Here is an 18,416-nt window from a genome sequence, read left to right on the forward strand (position 1 = left end):
CCGAGGATTGATCAGCTCGTGGACGCCACAGCCGGGCACGAACGCAGGAGCGACCTACCAGAGAATGGTGAACAAAATGTTCGCCAACCAGATCGGCCGGAATATGGAAGTGTATGTGGACGACATGCTTGTCAAGAGCAAGCAGTCTAAGTCGCATCTCTCCGATCTAACCGAAGCCTTCGAGGTTCTGAGGACATATCAAATGAAGCTCAACCCAGCTAAATGTGCCTTTGGAGTCTCTTCGGGAAAATTCCTTGGCTTCATGGTGAACAACCGGGGAATCGAGGCCAACCCCGAAAAGATTAAAGCCGTGATCGAGATGGAGGCACCTAAGACGCTGAAGCAGCTTCAGTGCCTCAATGGTAGGATTGCGGCCCTGAACCGGTTTGTTTCAAGATCGACAGATAAATGCCTTCCTTTCTTCAAAGTCCTACGAAAGAAAGGGTCGTTTGAATGGACAGCGGAGTGCAAACAAGCATTTCAGCAATTGAAGAGCTACCTCTGTTCGGCACCTTTGCTCGCCAAGCCCATGCCGGGGGAAAAGCTCCAATTGTACTTAGCAGTGTCTGACAGTGCCGTCAGCTCGGCCCTAATCAGGCAAGAGGAAGCGCGGCAAAACCCGGTCTACTACACAAGCAAGGTTATGACCGAAGCCGAGACTAGATACCCTCAGATGGAAAAGTTGGCTCTCGCTTTAGTCACCTCGGCCCGACGGCTTAGACCATACTTCCAAGCTCATACTGTGGTGGTGCTCACTAACTTGCTCCTAAAAAACATCTTCCATAAGCCAGAAGCTTCTGGACGCCTGATGAAGTGGGCAATGGAGCTAAGTGAGTACGACATCCAGTTCGAACCCAGAACTGCGTTGAAAGGACAACCAGCGGCAGATTTCATAGCCGAGCTCACACCACCTTCCGAGCTGAGCGAGTCCGACCTACCGTGGACAATCTATGTCGACGGATCCTCCAGTGAGAAGAGGTGCGGGGCCGGGGTCCTCTTGCTCGGACCAGGAGGCGAGCGATTTGAGTATGCCTTGCGGTTCGGCTTCCGGACTTCTAACAACGAGGCTGAGTATGAAGCATTTATTGCCGATCTACGAATCGCCAGAGCATTGGGGGCCTCTTGTGTTAAGGTCTTCAGCGACTCCCAGCTGGTTGTGAGCCAAATCAAGGAAGAGTACTAAGCCAAAGACTCCCGAATGGAGAAGTATTTGGGCAAGGTCAGATCGTACCTCGCCCAGTTTCGAACTTACGAAGTAAGCCGGGTTCCCCGAGCAGAAAATTCTAATGCTGACGCCTTGGCCAAGTTAGCATCGGCGTACGAGACCGACCTAGCCAGGTCGGTCCCCGTCGAGATTTTAGATAATCCCTCGATCTCAGAGCCAGATCTGATGGAGATCGGCGCTCCAGAGTCCTCATGGATGGACCCGATTGCGGACTTCATTAGGGGCAACTCACCACAAGACCCAAAGGAGTGTAGAAAGTTGGCAAGGCGAGCAGCTCGGTTCGTGGTCCGAGGTGGAGCATTGTACCGACGCGGCTTTTCCCTGCCTCTATTGAGATGCCTAACCCGTGAAGAGGGCCTGTACGTCCTCAGAGAAATCCATGAAGGAGTGTGCGGCAATCACTCAGGCGCCCGGTCGCTGTCAGCCAAAGTGATAGGACAAGGATACTATTGGTCGACCCTCAGCCAGGACGCCAAGAAGTTCGTTAGAACTTGCGACAATTGTCAACGCTACGGAACCATAATCCACCAACCTCCCGAGCTGCTCACCCCCATCTCGGCCCCGTGGCCATTCGTGCAGTGGGGGGTAGATATCATTGGTCCTTTCCCTTTGGGCAAGGGCCAGACCAAGTTCGCTGTGGTTGCTGTGGATTACTTCACAAAGTGGGCCGAGGCCGAGGCGCTCTCCCACATAACGGAATCCAGAGTCACGTCCTTCGTATGGACAAATATCATATGTCGCTTTGGTATACCGCAGGCCATTGTGACAGACAATGAGAAGCAGTTTGACAACGCCAAGTTCAAAGACTTTTGCAGCAAGCTTGGCATAAGTCACCTTAGCTCGTCCCCCGCACATCCGCAAGCAAATGGGCAGGTGGAGGCAGTCAACAAGATCATCAAGCGAGACATCAAACTTAGACTGGACTCCAAGAGAGGCAGGTGGGCCGAGGAGCTACCAGAGGTTCTATGGTCGTACCGGACCACCCAAAGAGAATCGACGGGTGAGACCCCATTCTCCCTGCCCTTCGGCTCCGAAGCTGTAGTCCCGGTTGAGATCGGCATGCCATCTGACAGAGTAGAGCATTACGAGCCTACGACAAATGAGGAAGAGCTGCTCCTCAACCTCGACTTGTTGGAAGAAAGAAGAGTAATGGCCCAGCTACGCCTGGCGGAATATCAGGGCAGAATGGCCAGACATTACAACGCCCGCGTTCGACCTCGGACCTTTCAGGTCGGACATCTGGTCTTAAGGAGGTTCCAAACCCATGTGGGTGCCCTTGATCCGACCTGGGAGGGCCCGTTTGAGGTCAAGGGCATAGTCCGACCTGGGACGTACATATTGGCCGATCTGAAAGGAGACGTCCTCGCGCACCCGTGGAACGCGGAGCACCTGAAGCGTTATTATCCTTGAAATGCCAAAAGGGTTTTCAATGGATTTGTAAAAACTGTTTCAAAAGAATTATGATCGGAATGAATGTGATGATTTAATTTCATGATTCCGAATTCGACCAGAAATTAAATGGGGGCCACGGACTCCCACGCGATCACATTCCAGCAGTCGGTTAGAATTCAATCCTCCAAAAGCTAAGGGTACGAGGTGCGATGCCGAAACCACTGACGAACTTAAAATTCAAACCTTCAAGGTAAAGGGACGATGTGAAAAGTTCAAAATGATCAAGCCTCTGAACCTTAGGGCACGATGTACGATATGAAGAACAGCTACGGACTTAGGATTTTAGCCTTTTAACGTTTTTAAGTTAAGGGTGCGATGTTAAAAAATCCAGAGTTGGTGCAATGCATTGAATGCTAGACAGAGATTCAAATTCAAACTTTCAAATTATTTTAATTGAAGACGCAACCTCAAAAGTAAGAGGTGCGAGGTGACATTGGCTGCAGTTCAAAGAAAAAGCAAAGAAAGGAAAGATGTTGCCAACAACAAAGTAAAAACAAATGGGAGCTTCTTCATTGAATGGAGAGCAGAGCCAAGGCTTATAGACCTTGCAGCTCTGCCCTGACGCTTACAAACAAAAAACAAAAGAGAAGAGAAGAAAGACAGCGAAAAGCCTCTTGAGGGTGGTCGCCTAAGAGCCTGCTTGAGGAGCGCCCTCTTGAGTGGTGCCGACCTGATCCTCTTCGAGGTCGGAGTAGTCAGAATCATGATCTCTGACATACTTATCCACCAACGCTTGGGGGCCAGGGGTGCCGCCAGGCCCAGACGCCCACTGCTCGGCATACCTCTTTTTCAGACCACTGAGATCGATCTGAAGGTCAGGCATGTCGGAAGCAATGCCCTTCATGAGGAACATGAAGCCCGCGTCAGAGAAGTCTTTGGCAAATCCATCGAAGTCAGGATATTGCCTAAACGATTCCTCCAATAAGACTCCATTGCTGAGGCGCTCCTTCACCGCCTTCAGCTCGGCAGTCGCATGCTTCAGCTCCCCCTCCTTCGCTTCAAGCGCCTGGAGCATGTCGTCCTTCTCCTTGAGGAGTTGGAACTTCTCCTTCTCCAAGCCCTTGGTGATAGCATGGGCAGCTCGGAGCTGGGCCTTGCGTCTGTCTTCTTCCTTCTTCAGCAGCTCGGCCTTGGTCTCCACCTCGGCCTTCAAAATTTCCACCTCAAAGTGAGCCTTCAGCAGCTCATCCTTCATGGTGGAGGAAGCAGCCTCCAAGGCAGCAGAGAACTCCTCTTTCTCCCTCGCTGCCAGAACTTCCCTCCCATCCAGCTCGGCCTTCACGGCCAGAGCCGATTGAATGGAAGCAACGAACGCCTGAGAAAAGGTACAAATAAGAAGTTAGACCGAGCTACCTGTTAGGTAAATTGAGCAAAAACACCAATCTTACCTCAGCGGCGTAGTCGATGGTCCTCTGCAGAACGGACCCTGGGTCACTTACAAATTTGGACGCCCTCCTTAGGCAGCGGTCCAAACTTGCGGCCGAGATGCGGGACACCTGGTCCCTCACCCCAGAACTTGACGGCTCAACTCTGAACCGTGTCGTCACATCGGACGTCCCGCCCATCCTGGCCTCAGAATCGTCCACCCGATCTGCGAAGCTCGCAGGCAAGGCCCCACGAGCTCCGACCTCCAAGGGGGAGGTGGTCTTCTTCTTCCTCCTCCTTCGCTTCAGAGGGACTTCCTCCCTCACCTCCTCGCCCAAGGGCGAGACGTCCACCGCCTCGGTCTGATCCCTGGGGCGCTTCTCCCTCGAAGGACCCCTAGAAGACTCCAGATCGATCACTGGGGCTGGATCTTCCGAGGCTGGCCCTACCACAGCAGGGGTGGCAGGTTTCGAACTCTGGGCGGCCTCAAGAGCATGGGCTCGGCCCTTGGACTTGCGCTTCACGTTGCTTGCAAATCCGCAAACCATGGCTGCAAAATAAAAACAGGGGTCAACACAAGGTTAGAGGAAAAAGGGAAGAAGCAAGCTCGGCATACCAAGTTCGGAGTTCGGCCTTGAGGATTCAATGGGACGAACTGAAGGGTTGTAATCTAGCAGCCCGGACTCAAGCAGTAGCTTGTCGGTCACCAAGGTTCCGACCTTCCTACCCCTCGGAAAACGCTCCTTGTAATATTTCAGCGTGTCGAAGGAGGCTTGCGTAAGCTCGAGGACTGGTCGGATTGAAACTGCACAAAGACAAAATTTGAGTCAAACCTGAATAACAAGAAAGAAAGTTATCACAAGAAGTAAGAACTACTCCGTACCTAGGTTCCCAAACCTAGTGGGAACGTCAAAGAAGGAACGACCTGACTCGTCCTTTGCAAGCCATTCCCCAGAAGCGTAGAACCACTTCCTCACCCATCCCTTGATGGAGGTCGGCCCCTTAACTATACCGCATGCGCCTTTCCTTGCGCACATATAGAACCGACCAGGCTTCTTAGCTATCCTTTTCGCTTCGAAGCATGCGAGGAGCTGGTCTACGTCCAACAGCTCGGCCTCTTCACTATCCCGAGCGCGTAGCCAAAAAAGGATGGTCAAAGCGAAAATGACACCCCACCCATTGGGGGCCACTTGAGCCGGAGCCAACCCAGTCCTGAAGAGAAATTCTTGGACAAAAGGGTGAAGGGGAAGTCTGAGGCCGTACTCAAACATTTTGAAGTAGAGAGTGACCCATCCCTCTGGAGGATTGTCAGCTCTCTCCCCCTCCTCCGGAATCCTGAGGAGGATGTTCTCAGGGATAGCGAACCCCCTACGAAGGGATCCGAGGTAGTGCTCAGGTATCCTAGAAGGGTATTCCAAACCCTGACCCGAGGTGGAGGCATCACTATCCTCCCCGTCATCGGAGAACCTAAAGTTTTCTATCTCCTCGAGCTCGGACTCTAACCTACGAGCTAAATCCTCATCGGATCCTAAGTTGCTGCTAAAAGAGAACGACATGACAAGTACGTTCGAAAGAGAAAGTGAGGGAAGAGACCGACCTACCAAGGGTTCGAGCTACCTTCAGATCGAACTCCAAGAATTCAGGGAACATAAGGTATGACCTGAAGGATTGGGGGTATTTATAGCTCGTCGGAAAAATTTTCCCACCGTACACGTGTAATCAACGAGCGGCTAGGATCCTCCCTAAGATCCGAAGCGTCGGAATATTTGAATATTCCGACGATAAATCTACCGCAACGGTTATATTTTCCCACGAATAGGAAGTCGCCACGCGTCCAAAGCAAGTCGAATGAACTTCTCTGCCAGGTCGAGATCGGACCAGACAGAGAGGGGGCCAATGTCTGGGGAAGAGAATACCCTGGACACGTGGAGGACCCCTATTGGTGCTCCAAGATGACTCATGAGTCATGCCCAGCTCGGACGGCCGAGATCACCACCACTAGCGTTGACAGATGCTAAGTATGAGGGCCGAGGTGAACCTGGCCGAGGTCCGACCTACCGGGAAGCTCGGTGGGGGCCGATGTGAGCTACTGTCAGCGGCGTGATTATTGGGTATAACCGTCGGTCCCGAGATTATCGGGTGTAACCGACGGTCCCGAGATTACCGGGTGTAACCGTCGCGAGATTAGCGAGACTACCACCCATAAGTAGAGGACTTCACTCCACGATCAGGTACGATGATTTCTGACCTCGAACTAAACTGGGAATCCGACCTATACTGACTTGATCGTCGGAGTGCTCACCTTTTTGTGCAGGTCCGCCCAAGTATTCAGATCGGTCCGGAGGCCGAGTTCGAGCTGCAATCTGAAATACACTGTTGTGCATATCCTTGCATAAACAATATTCTTGAACAATACATTGGTATAAGGTTCTATTTGCAGGTCAACACCTCGAAAGATTAAGAGTTCACCTTGACTCATACACTAACATGTCATCTCGACCACATAATCTTGTCTTAACCAATAACATAAATAAAGAATATCATCCATCATTCAACGATATTTAAAAACAACTTCAATATTCTCTCTTTTTTTCCTTTTTTTTTTTTAGTATGGCAGGAGAGAAGCAAGAACTTGTAAACTTCCATTATAGTAATTATAATAATAATATTAAAAACTTATGCACAACTCCATTTTAGGGTTCTTTAAATATGCCTAAGAAAATATGTGGCGTACTGGAGTGCTGACCGCGATTGAGGTTATGAATAGTCTAGATTTGAGTAGCTCCACACCGTCAGTCAATTCGTCGCTTCAATTTTTGTACTGCGTATTTAAGGCTCGTAGGGCTTAAGTCATCTGTTGCCATGTGGAGGTACAATGAGCAATCGCTTTGCCGAGTTATCCTATCAGCTTATCAAGAGGATCAATGTTGGATGTGATTTATTAAGCCTAACGTGTCAACGAACCATAAGTCAAATAGTGTCATGTCATTAATTACTTGCAAAATAAATACATAAGTCAGACGACAATATAGCTGGACTATCTTCCTTTGCCGAATCAACGAATGTCTCGATGGTTGTACGTACCTTCGTAAAGGCTGAGGCGACCCAATAAAGTATCTCTAATACCAACGTTCTTAAAGGACAGGTTGATGATCAAGTACCACACTTCACTGCTCTTAATCGTTTTTCGGCAACAAACCACAATTTTCACAACAATTATAAGTGTTGAGCAAGTTGTGTCCACAGGCCGAAACCTATAAATAGGTAAGTTCCGCCTCACTTTTTTGGTACATGAAACTATTTTTCTCTTTAAAAATAAATCGGACTTAAACTGACTTTAGTGTCGAAGCCTTTTTTCTCTATATAGGTTCTGAGCGTTAGTCGACTTACCTAGTCCGACTGTTAAGAGACAATCATTTTTTGTGATCAAACAATACTGTTTGGGGGTGAAAATAAAACCACCACGTGGAGGACAAGAGGATGTTCACCTGGACGCATCCAAATCCAGGTCACCTCGCAGCTGTCTGAGGTGACAAACCTAGCCAAATATTTACTATGAGAACTATTTTGTGGCATCTAGGTTCGACTCACAGTTTGGGACGCGTTCGACCTGCTCTCCTACACTAATAACCGTTTGTCAGAAGGTATGTCGGATCCTAAACCTATAAATAGAGGGTATCACTGTCGCAAACAGGTATCAAATTCTCGAACTTACTATTGAGTCTGAGCTGTTACTAACTTGAACGTTAGAGTGTTTGCCTCTCTTATGCAGGTCATCCCCCAACGAGGCGAGTCAGCTATTCCACGTATCTGACCTTGACCAGATCAGACCTCACCTTGTTTACACATACACAAATACCAAACAAATATTTTTAAAAAGTGTTTATAACCGCTTAAATTTCCATAAACAATCCCTTCAAAAAAAAAAACATTTTAGGTCAAATTGTAGGTGAACGTGACTGTTGGTTATATAAACTCATTGTGGCTGTAACACTCTCTTACCATCATTTAAAAAAAATCTTTTTCTAAAACGAAAATAAAAACAAAAGTTTTTTGATTCATAAGTTGGCCACGATTTATCCAAGAGGGGTCGCAGAGCATTGGGTGGAGCAAAACGAGAGACGTCCCATATCCACACAATTCTCTAACAAACACCTTCCACACCCTCATAACATTTTTCCAAATATCCACTTTTTTACCCAAAAAAATAATATTTTAATTTCCCCCAAATAACAAAATTCCAACAGCTCCCCATTCATTCCCCCGTTTATCGTTTATCCATCCCCAATGGCACTCGATAAGTGTATGCAATTGAGCAGCGCCGCCGCCACTCCCACTCCCAAGCCTCACCCATTCTGTCCAAATTACTACCACAACACAACCCTCTCCCTTCTCAAACCACAAAACAAATTCCCCAGTAATTGTAATTCCAATTTGAGATTCAGGCTCGCCTCCACATTCAGAAACAGAAGATGCTCCCCTGTCTCCTGCAAGGCTCGTGGCGCCGTGGACGACGGTTAGTTGAGTTACACAACTTTTTTTTATTGAAATTGTGGGGTTTTGGAAATGAATCTGATTGAAAGGGAATGGGATTGGCAGTGAAGGAGGTGACGGAATCGAGCTGGGAGGAAATGGTGGTGGGAAGTGAGAAGACGGTGCTGGTGGAGTTCTGGGCGCCGTGGTGCGGGCCGTGCCGTATGATAGAGCCAGTGATCAAGGAATTGGCGCAGGAATATGCAGGCAAAATTGTGTGTTTGAAGCTCAATACGGACACCAGCCCCAACGTGGCCTCCAAATATGGGATTAGGAGCATTCCCACGGTTCTGTTCTTCAACAATGGCCAGAAGAGAGACAGCGTCATTGGGGCTGTCCCCAAATCAACCTTGTCCGCCACCATTGACAAGTATCTCCAACCTTGAACTTTCAACACTCCGCATCATCACCACACCTTCTTCCAATCTTCTTCTTTTTATGTGTATATCGTCCTCTATAAATGCAAAACCTTCTAATTCTATCGTTCCATTCATCCATCTCTTCTCTTCGATTCTGTTCTACCAACTTTTTCTACGTTTTTTTTGGGAGTTGTTAGCTTAAATCTTTTACATGTTTATGAAATTGAGAACAATATAGTTAAATGACGGGTTTTGTTTTCAACTTTAAGGCGGTGTACAATAGGATTCTAAACTGAAATTTTCTGAAGCGTGGGTTAAAAATATGTTATTTTTATCAAATTAAAAAACTGAAGCATAGCCGTAATCATCATCACCACTATAGTTCAAAACTAATTTTTGCATTTTCCCCTTGATTAACAAGCACAAGAAAGAGTTCTTTTCTCCCTTTTCCGTGAGAACAATTCGGATAAACAAATTCTTCGTGGAATTGGGGGGATCAGAATCAGAATCTTTTTCTGGCTTCCTCTCTTCTACTTTTACTATTAGGCATAAACAAATCATTCCCATATAATGTTCAATAAATTAAACTTCCTCCTGCGAAATCATATCATTCCAAGACCAAGAGGGCTCAACCTTGTTTTACTTTCCATGTGGTCTGTTTCTAGATTTAGCAACTGGGTCCCCTTTTAGTTCCCTAAAACTGTGGGAGATTCACTTGATTTGTTTTTTCAGTACTTTCTCAAATAATTCATTCACCTCAATTGAAACTTCCTTCAGTTACCACTCTGCAACCCCTTTTGGATTTCTTCCAAATGACCAAATTCCTTGAAAAAGCATAACAGAACCTAAAATGCTATGAAGAAAGTAGATAAAATGGAAATTGCCAAAAGGCCAAATATTAGAGAGAGAAAAAACTATAGAAATAGACAGGTTACATTTGAAATCACAGGAAACCTGCCCCCTATCACCCCATCACCGGCCGTCACACTTCCCTTTTTGTATATATTAAAAGCAAACAAATTGGTACACCGTGTGGATCGTTATGCCCCGTACCTGTTTCGCCATGCGGTACCTGCCATCTCTTGCAGGGCCATTGGCAAATCTTCATAATTTGAATGCTGCGTAAGAGCAGCTCAGATCAAGCATCAACCCATGTATGATCCTTGTATAGCTTTTCTTCATGGGGATGGCTTCCAGTCATATTGGAGATTACTAAAGCCATTTACAGCTCCTAGTCCGCTTAGAAGCTGGTTTCCCAAATCCTGTGGTTGACCATTCATGCTTTGTTCTCGAGCAAGAGACGCCATTCCTATTCGTCCGTTCATAATGGAATTATTCCCCATTGCTGTTCTCATTCCATTGACCATGGCAGGTTGCCCAAGCCCACTCCCCATCGATCCATATCCGCCACCTCCCATGCCGGGGCCACCATTGGTTGTTCCGTTTCCCCCTAAACAGTTCCCATTATTGAGACCTGTATTGCTTGTAGGTAAGACCCCATTCACATTTTTCATATCATTGACCAGCGAACCAACGCCAACCAGACTCACCGGGCCATTGATTTGACTATTCATCATCATCTCTTGTAATATCTTTTGAACGGAGGACTGTGTATCACCAGGATCGGCATCTCCGGACAATGTGGGTTGTTGCATGGACATATTTGCCGGAGAATTAGCAGCACTCATTTGATTGGCATTATTTGCAGCTGTATGTGATGGTTGTGAAAGGTTAGATGATGAAGGAGTTGGTGGCTGGAATGTAGAAGAGTTTGGTTGTGTAGGCGGAATTGTACTGGAAGAACCAGGAGATGGAATCTGGACAGAACTTCCCCCATATGAGTTGCTAGCATTTGCCATAGAGTTATGCTGTCTGGAGTTCATAGAGTTCTGGTGAAGAAGCCCAACAATGGTGCTTGCTGAGTTTGATGTTGAAGGTTGGTTCACGGTGTTATTTACACTGGCCACACCATTGCTAGCTGTCAGTTGCACTGCAGTGGCCTGGACAGAACTCGGGTTATTATTTTTTTGCTGGGCTATAGATGATTGCTGTTGTTGTTGCTGATGATGTTCATCAGCAACTTGAGCTTGATCTGTAAGCCCCGATGATGAACTAGTCCTCCGAGGAAACTTGGCTAGACTATCTGATTAATAATACAAGAAGACACATTCAATAATCTATTAAAGAACAGTGATACCATTTAAACGCAACAGAGATCAGAATCAGATTCAAAAGTCGTAAAAAATAGCTGTTTAACGTATCATAGCACATAAAATATCAATAACAACAAACATATAATCTTTTCAAACTTTTTTGGTCCACCTTGCTTCTGAGGCAAAACAGAAAACATGACCCCATACAAACTACAGTTAGGAAGCTTCAGATTTTCCTCCCTCAGAATCTCTATCAATTTGATATGAAGGACCCCTTCCATAACAAAAACAAAAACCGTCTTCTCCATCAAACCCTTCAAGTTATTCACTTCAAATTTCTAAACAGTTCGTAATCTTACTAAAGATCTAAAGTCATGTACAGCACCATCCAACGGTTATTCTACTAGACCACAGGTATGGGTTCAGACTTTCAATCAGCATTAGAATGACCACTAGACAATCATTTGATCCTAAACATTTCACAGGAAAATATGCATAGGCATTATTATTTTGAACCTATGGCCTCAAAGAGGTCTGGTTTTACAACTTTTTCCATTGATCATTTGGCCAACCCAGGATAATTAATGTGATTCTTGAGTTAGAAAACTGTTTGTTATTTAATATAATAGATTATTAACGCAGCTTCCGAACTGCCCTTGAAAAGCTGCTAAAAGATCATAAAACAATAACATCGACAAGATTGTACTTACCCATTGGCCCAATCCCCGTTTCTTTGCTGTAATCAATCAAGTCCTTCATGCTATTAACCACTTCGGATATCTGAAGAGCCAAAAGAGAAAGCCATAATATACAAGAGGGAAAAAAAATGGTCAAAACTTAGATATATACATGTAAAAATGGTTCAGTTTTAGTGACCGTGAAATAAATAGCTGAAATATATCTATGAATCAATAGGTTATATTATGTGCAGTAAGCCATGAACAATTGAAAGTGAAAATTATCCAAAAGTGTATTCCATAACTAAACATCACTCTACTTCGCAGAACCATCCATCGACACACATTCACAGTGGAGCACAAAATAATCAGATATAACAAACACTTCATGAAAATTCATACGCAGATATGTTATCAACTTATCACAAATTAAGAAACAAGTTCACATAATTTAATAAAATTTCAATAATATTCCAACATAAACCAAAAGAAGTATTCATGGTCTTCATGATCCATCCAAAACATTAATTATTGGACTTGGAAAAATGGTGGCAAAAACAGGCTTCTTAAATATCTGGAAAAAAAGGATTGACTGGTGGAGTTAAGAGATGAAAGTAAAGGAAGTTTCATCATCCGTCGAGGATTATCAAGTTATGTAAGCATGAGCATTGCACAAGATTCTGCAGAACAAGCTGAGAATATTAACTAGGTGAAACCACAAAGCCAGGGAAATTATCAAAATTAACCTGAAGAAAAGTAGTCAAACCTCATGAGAAACTACATTCAAGAAAAAGAAACCCAAGGAAACAAACCATTTGAGAGGATCTATCCCATGGAAAACAATATTCAAATACAATCCAGTCATATCAAAACTGATTATTTAGAAGAGATATGCATTAAATAACCATCCCAGTGAGTAAAAAAGTTATTTATAAATAAAACATCTTCAATACCCAAGACTCGGTACAATCAACCCAAACCTATATTCTTAAGCGAAGAACGCTCATCTAAATGAAACTAAAAACCCTGGTGGCTATCAATAATAACCATCCCAGTACAAGATAAGTATTCGGATTATAAATACTACTGAATATCATAAAAATAAATACTAATTACTAAGAATCTATTAAAATAAAATGGATATTTATTTGTCATTGTATACCACAGTCTTCAACTTTTTGACTCATAACAACCACAAATTGATGTGACTTGTGAGTTATTAATTATTAATTACCTGAAGACATCGTACATATCTCTTCGTATATCCCAAGTCATTTACCAGCGGAACTTCCAAGGCTTTAGCTAATTGTCGCGCTGAAGCCACAAACCTATGCACAATTCATTAAGGGCTTGAATGAACTAGAAAACTATAATGGGTATCAAACAAAGTACATAAAAGTCAGTGTTAAACAGATTGATATACCAATCAGAATGTGAAGATTTCTTAGTGTACTTTACATAAAACATCTACAGAGTTCGACTTTCTAAAGACGCCCACATATGCCCATTATATAAGGCCACCCATCTTATAGGTCTACACAAAATAAAAACAAGCCTCATTTGGTTACATACAAATCTTTCTTTTTACATGATTGGTTATATACATATCTTTACAAACAAGGAATGAATGCCAAAATAATTCCATTCTCACCGGTGAATGAATGCTCAAAATAATTTCAGAATCACAATGCACATTTGAATGAATAATCAACGTCATAAGGCCATAGTATTTGATAAAGAATAAACTAATTGAATTATGTTTATAGAAAAGTCAAAGCAGAGGCCTTATAGAATTAGAAGAAAAGAAACAAATCATGATTCTAGTGGAAGCCACTTGCAATAAATGATCCCTAACTGAGAAGAGCAAAACTTAAAAATCCAATGTCAAGGAGGGGGGAAGGCGCAAGAAGGTTTCCATATTTCAAGATGTTAATGCTGGTGTCAGAAAATCACACTAAAGCTTTACACAAACAGGCAGAAGCAAACAGATAATAAAGTACTAGTTAAAAGAAACACGCATGTTGAGAAGGACGTACATGTTACAATTACTTTGCAATTCAGGAGTTGATAAATTGGATGATGCGTTTTGAATGGCGGACTGGTACTTTTGAGCTGCTGCCCCAAGTTGACTAACCTGCATAAATAGAGTACCAACTGTCAGTTACAAATTGATGGATATCAGGAGTAATAGTGATTATTATAGATGTAATTTTACAAATAACCGTGTCAATTTAAATGCGAGTTAGTACTTTTGAGGAGAAAGCAATATGGGGCCCGATATTCTAATGTGATATAAGATAAAGTTAAACCTGAGGTATCAATAATCTCCTAGGAATAAGTTCTTCATGGCGTCGAGCACAGAATTCCCATGAACATATCTGAAAGAAATCATTAGTGGAAATATATCATAAACTGAATATTGCATCCAGGACATATAACTATGCAAGTTGAAAGCACAAATACGCACGCACAGACACAAAAAAGGGAGGAAAGTATCTTTTACACAACCTTAAGGTCTGGAGAAAAAACAATTCGAAGTTGGCCATCACGAACAACACGAAGTTGCTCAAAAACACTTTCCTGTATGGCTTTTGCATAATCCAGGACGATCTGACCAGATGCGTTGTGATATTCACGAGGCATGTCAAGATAAAGTAGTTCCTCCATAGTACCACTTTCGTACTTGATCTTGAAAAGCCTGGGAAGAACTTCAGCAGTTGCTTCTGAAATAGCAAAAGAATATTCAGATTCCATCAAGATCAGAAGTCCAAAGGGCTTGGCAAAAGCCATTAAAAAATGGGCATACAATGGAAAGTTTAAATTCCAACCAGCAGATGTGATAATTGAACCTACCAAAACCACGCCCAGGCTTGCGATTGCATATTTCACAATGCCATACATCCTGAAAGTTCCAAAGAGGATGGTGTTTATATTGCATCGACTATGATATGGTGGCCAGTAAATAGTAAGCTTTCAATGAATCTATGTTCTAATGATTATTCCAAAAAATCAAAGCAAAATAAATGTTATACACCGTTACAAGGTATCAAGTTTAATCAAATTTTCTACTACTATTATGCCAACTAATACAAGGACAACCACAGTGGGATTCTCTAGTAGCAGACCTGAGGAAAAACTCCAGTTGTTTGTCGCCCACTCCCGTACATGGAAACACACCACTTCTTTTTGGCATGAGGTGCAAAGTACTCGTTAACGAATTTCCTCCAGAAATCTATGTTGTTGTCCTACAGACAAATTAGACTTATAAGATAGTCATCCCCTCAGACACAACAAAAGATTCAAAACAACATATTCTTACTTCAGGTCTGTGTTGCTGCTGATACATGTAATGAGTCAGACGCCGAGCACACATTCCAGGTTCATATCCTGGTTTTACAGTAGATCTCAGTGGCAGGTTCTGCTGTTGGAAATGTTGTTGTAATTGTGGCCGTTGAGGAGGCATACTTTTTAAGAGATGTTGTTGCTGATGTTGTTGCAATTGCAAAAGCCTCTGCTGTTGCATTAGATTAATTTGGGCAGCTGCTGCCTGAGAGGACTGTCTAGACATATGTAGAAACTGCTGCTGGTGTTGTGGCTGCTGCTGCTGCTGCTGCTGCTGATGCAGATATAATGACTGCTCCGATTGTTGGGGCTCCATTTTTACTGGTGCCAAACCTCTCAGTGATTGAAGCCGTTGTGATTCCAATTTCACCGGACCAAGATTTCTCAATGTTTGCAAATGCTGCTGCTGCTGTTGCTGCTGCCCATGTTGATCATTGTTGGTCATTTGAGGTTCCAATTTTACTGATCCAACACCAGCCAACCCTCGAATTGCTTGAAATTGTTGTTGTTGATTGCTCTGAAGTGCAGAAAACTGTTCCATCGACTGTTGACTATGTTGGAAGTTCTGGGGTTCAAGTTGTTGTGACTGCTGCTGATCTGATAACAACTGGCTACTAGGAAGGTTAGAAAATTGTGGATTCTGACCTTGGACAGATGAAACAGGGTTTGTCATATTTGATGCTACAAATGATGAGGAAGGATTATTGAAGCTCATTCCATTGCCAACACCAGAAAGAGGGTCTGGCTCTGCACCAGGGTCAATACCACCAGGGTGGCTACTGCCAGGACATGGAAGTCCAGAATTAGGAGCCCCGTTTCCAAACGATTGATTAAGGAGAGATGACACATTGGACATATTACCAAGCATATTCATATTATTGAACTGATTGCGGGGCGATACAAGTGAAGAAAAGGCTGCCTGAGAAGGCAGCAGACCACCTTGAACTCCCAGCAATCCAGAATTAGATCGCAGAAGTGAGGGTGAAACAGACTGAGCACCACCTATAGGAGTGGGTGGCCCCGATGTTACCATCTTTCCCAATCACAAGCTACAATCGCTGGCTAAAGAAAGACAAAACCTACCTAAAAAATGAATACAGTTAATCTGCGTGGAAAACTGAAACAAAATTCAACTCAGAGAGCATTCTTCCCAATACCCAACCCCACAGGCTACAGGTTCATTATTGTGCAGCGATAGAAATGGATAAGTTTTGAGCCTGAGCATGTAGCATTCAGTTTTTCCAAGCGCAAGCCATAGACCAAAGAAAACTGAAACGAAGGAACACCTTTTGGTTCTGACCATTATAGAATCGCACTGTCTTCCCGCGACCTCGATGTTCCGTATGAATCTCTGCACAAAAAACAGGTCAGATCCACATTAATTTTAACATTTAGAAGAAAAGCAAATACTACAACGAAATCAAAGGCATAGCTCCCGAACCCTGAATTTCATCAAAAGACCCGAGACTAACTTAAGTTCTTTTAAAGAACCAATCAAATCTCAAAAAAAGAATCCAAATCTCAAACCCCCCAGGCCTCGGAAGAAAATAAACAACCAGTTAAGCAATTAGATAAGAAGATTATGTTCACCACTCCAATAAACTCCCATGCTTAAAATCCCCAATAAAAATTCAAGACGCGGAAAGACAAAAACTCTATGACACACTAACGCAATCCCCACCCATAAGGCGGAAAAGAAAGCAGAAAAAAACTGACAGACAGAAACAAGTCGATCAAAAAGAAATCAAGGATCCAAAACGTCAAACGAGTGAAACAACATCTTGCAGTCGCATCAACTTGAAAGAGAAATTAGGAGATGGGAAATGGAAGACCTCAGAGGACTCACCAGGTACTGAATAAGAAAGTTGAACTGCTTGAAAGTCGGCAAAAATCAACGAAAGAGCATAAACAAGAGAAGACCCAAATTGACTTAATTGTGGAGGTTTAAGTTATCAGTAATTGGGCCTTGTTGGTTCTTCCTCCACTACTTGTTCTCGTTCTTGTTCTTGCTGAAATTGATATTGGAATGTGTCAGCTGAAGCTTAGAGGCAAAGATTTTCACACTCCAAGTACTCATGGTGGGATTCTCCCACAGTAGGCACGCCCTGTTTCTCGCTGTAACTTAGAGAGAGAGAGAGAGAGAGAGAGAGAGAGAGAGAGGGAGGGGAGGAGGAGGGAGACTGTGTCCTTGCGGACGTCAAAATTGTATTCGATCGGATTGAATTTTCTTCATTCTTTCTCTCTATCTCACTTTCTCTCTCTAGGTTCTGTGAGAAGTGAAGTCAAATGTTAATTCTTGTTTATCAAATATCGGTTATGCATATAATGTAAAAATCATGGATCCATACATAACATAACATGTGTTATGTGTTATGTGTTGTGTTATGTGTTATGTGTTATGTGTTGTGTGTAGTCTACCCACCCACGCAGCGCGTGAGCTACGATTATAGGTTGCGGTCCGGTGACCCTATAACTCACCTTCTATGTCCCCTAAATTACGAGATTGCCATCACTTATGGTCTTCAATTTCTAAAATCCTGCCAAAAAAAAGAAAAAAAAAATTTTTTCAATTCAACCATGTCTGAGGTATTGGAGCTTACGACTTATTAATCAAATACCTTAGTATTAAATATTTGAGTGCAAAAATTATAGGAACGAGAATGAATATTTCCGAACCATAAGAATCAAAATGAGTATTTTGGGAGTAGAATGACCAAAATGAAATAAGGTCGAAAATACGAGAAAACCAAAATTTTACTTTTGAGGTGCATAATAAATGGGAATGAGGATTCGAAACTTCGACAATATTAATCGAAGATATATGCCTTAATTATTATGGGTGGAATAAAATTTAATATTTGAGTGTTTTTTGCAATTTAGTTTTTTAAAAGATTTCAATTTAGTTCTTATGTTTTAATATTTTTGACGTGTGTTTACATTGGTGAATATTAAATTTGACATGATAATTAGTTTACCTTACATTATTTAAGTATCGACAAGTCAAAAGGAAAGTCGATGGATGTCTTCTACTGACCACCGTTATATTGTTTTACAATTAAGAAAAATGATGGTATAAAGAGGAGAGAGAATATACATCTTTTATTTTTGTTCGGAAAAATAAGCCGTTGTTAACGGTGGTCGGAATGATTACCTTCTAACGTATCAGCCCTTAATATTATTCTTACCTGATACTCAGTGAGTTGAATGATGTCACTCAAGAGAATAATCTTTCTAATTTGTCCTCTAACTCTAATCTAAACATAAATTTTGAATGTAGCCTTATTTTTATTTTGAATTTGTACCATCTGAT

General features: G+C 43.2%; 2 protein-coding genes across 4 annotated transcripts; one reads left to right on the top strand and one right to left on the bottom strand.

The window, feature by feature from the left end:
- The first annotated feature begins 8,239 nt into the window (after window positions 1-8,239).
- On the top strand, window positions 8,240-9,072 carry LOC111011915 (uncharacterized). Its single transcript, XM_022285894.2, has 2 exons — window positions 8,240-8,558; window positions 8,642-9,072. The coding sequence occupies exons 1-2, from the start codon at window positions 8,330-8,332 to the stop codon at window positions 8,959-8,961; spliced, it is 549 nt and encodes a 182-aa protein (XP_022141586.1). The 5' UTR covers window positions 8,240-8,329; the 3' UTR covers window positions 8,962-9,072.
- Window positions 9,073-9,803: 731 nt separating this feature from the next.
- LOC111011814 (transcriptional corepressor SEUSS) lies at window positions 9,804-17,373 on the bottom strand. 3 transcript variants are annotated; one of them, XM_022285710.2, is made up of 11 exons: window positions 16,953-17,373; window positions 16,393-16,457; window positions 15,084-16,189; window positions 14,890-15,009; window positions 14,618-14,666; window positions 14,273-14,487; window positions 14,074-14,142; window positions 13,801-13,898; window positions 12,999-13,092; window positions 11,798-11,867; window positions 9,804-11,077 (listed from the first exon to the last, which is right to left on the bottom strand). In XM_022285710.2, exons 3-11 carry the CDS (start codon window positions 16,137-16,139, stop codon window positions 10,113-10,115), a joined length of 2,736 nt encoding a protein of 911 aa, XP_022141402.2. In that variant the 5' UTR covers window positions 16,140-16,189; window positions 16,393-16,457; window positions 16,953-17,373; the 3' UTR covers window positions 9,804-10,112. The 3 variants fall into 3 exon arrangements, with proteins under 3 accessions (XP_022141402.2, XP_022141401.2, XP_087978774.1); XM_022285709.2 differs by having other exon boundaries at window positions 15,084-16,457; XM_088122648.1 differs by lacking the exons at window positions 16,393-16,457; window positions 16,953-17,373 and having other exon boundaries at window positions 15,084-15,882; window positions 15,968-16,108.
- Window positions 17,374-18,416: the final 1,043 nt, after the last annotated feature.

This window comes from Momordica charantia (assembly GCF_013281855.1).
Source record: "Momordica charantia cultivar OHB3-1 chromosome 4 unlocalized genomic scaffold, Mcharantia_2.0 BLBB01000004.1, whole genome shotgun sequence".
In the NCBI taxonomy this organism is placed as follows: domain Eukaryota; kingdom Viridiplantae; phylum Streptophyta; class Magnoliopsida; order Cucurbitales; family Cucurbitaceae; genus Momordica; species Momordica charantia.

Excerpts from the sequence above, each read along its gene's own strand:
- LOC111011814 (XM_022285710.2), bottom strand. The coding sequence starts at position 16,139 with ATGGTAACATCGGGGCCACCCACTCCTATAGGTGGTGCTCAGTCTGTT. Across the intron at positions 15,010-15,083 it reads AGCAGCAACACAGACCTGAA|GACAACAACATAGATTTCTG; the intron begins GTAAGAATATGT and ends ATTTGTCTGTAG. Across the intron at positions 13,093-13,800 it reads TTGCAAAGTAATTGTAACAT|GTTTGTGGCTTCAGCGCGAC; the intron begins GTACGTCCTTCT and ends AATTGTGCATAG.
- LOC111011915 (XM_022285894.2), top strand. The coding sequence starts at position 8,330 with ATGGCACTCGATAAGTGTATGCAATTGAGCAGCGCCGCCGCCACTCCC. Across the intron at positions 8,559-8,641 it reads TCGTGGCGCCGTGGACGACG|TGAAGGAGGTGACGGAATCG; the intron begins GTTAGTTGAGTT and ends TGGGATTGGCAG.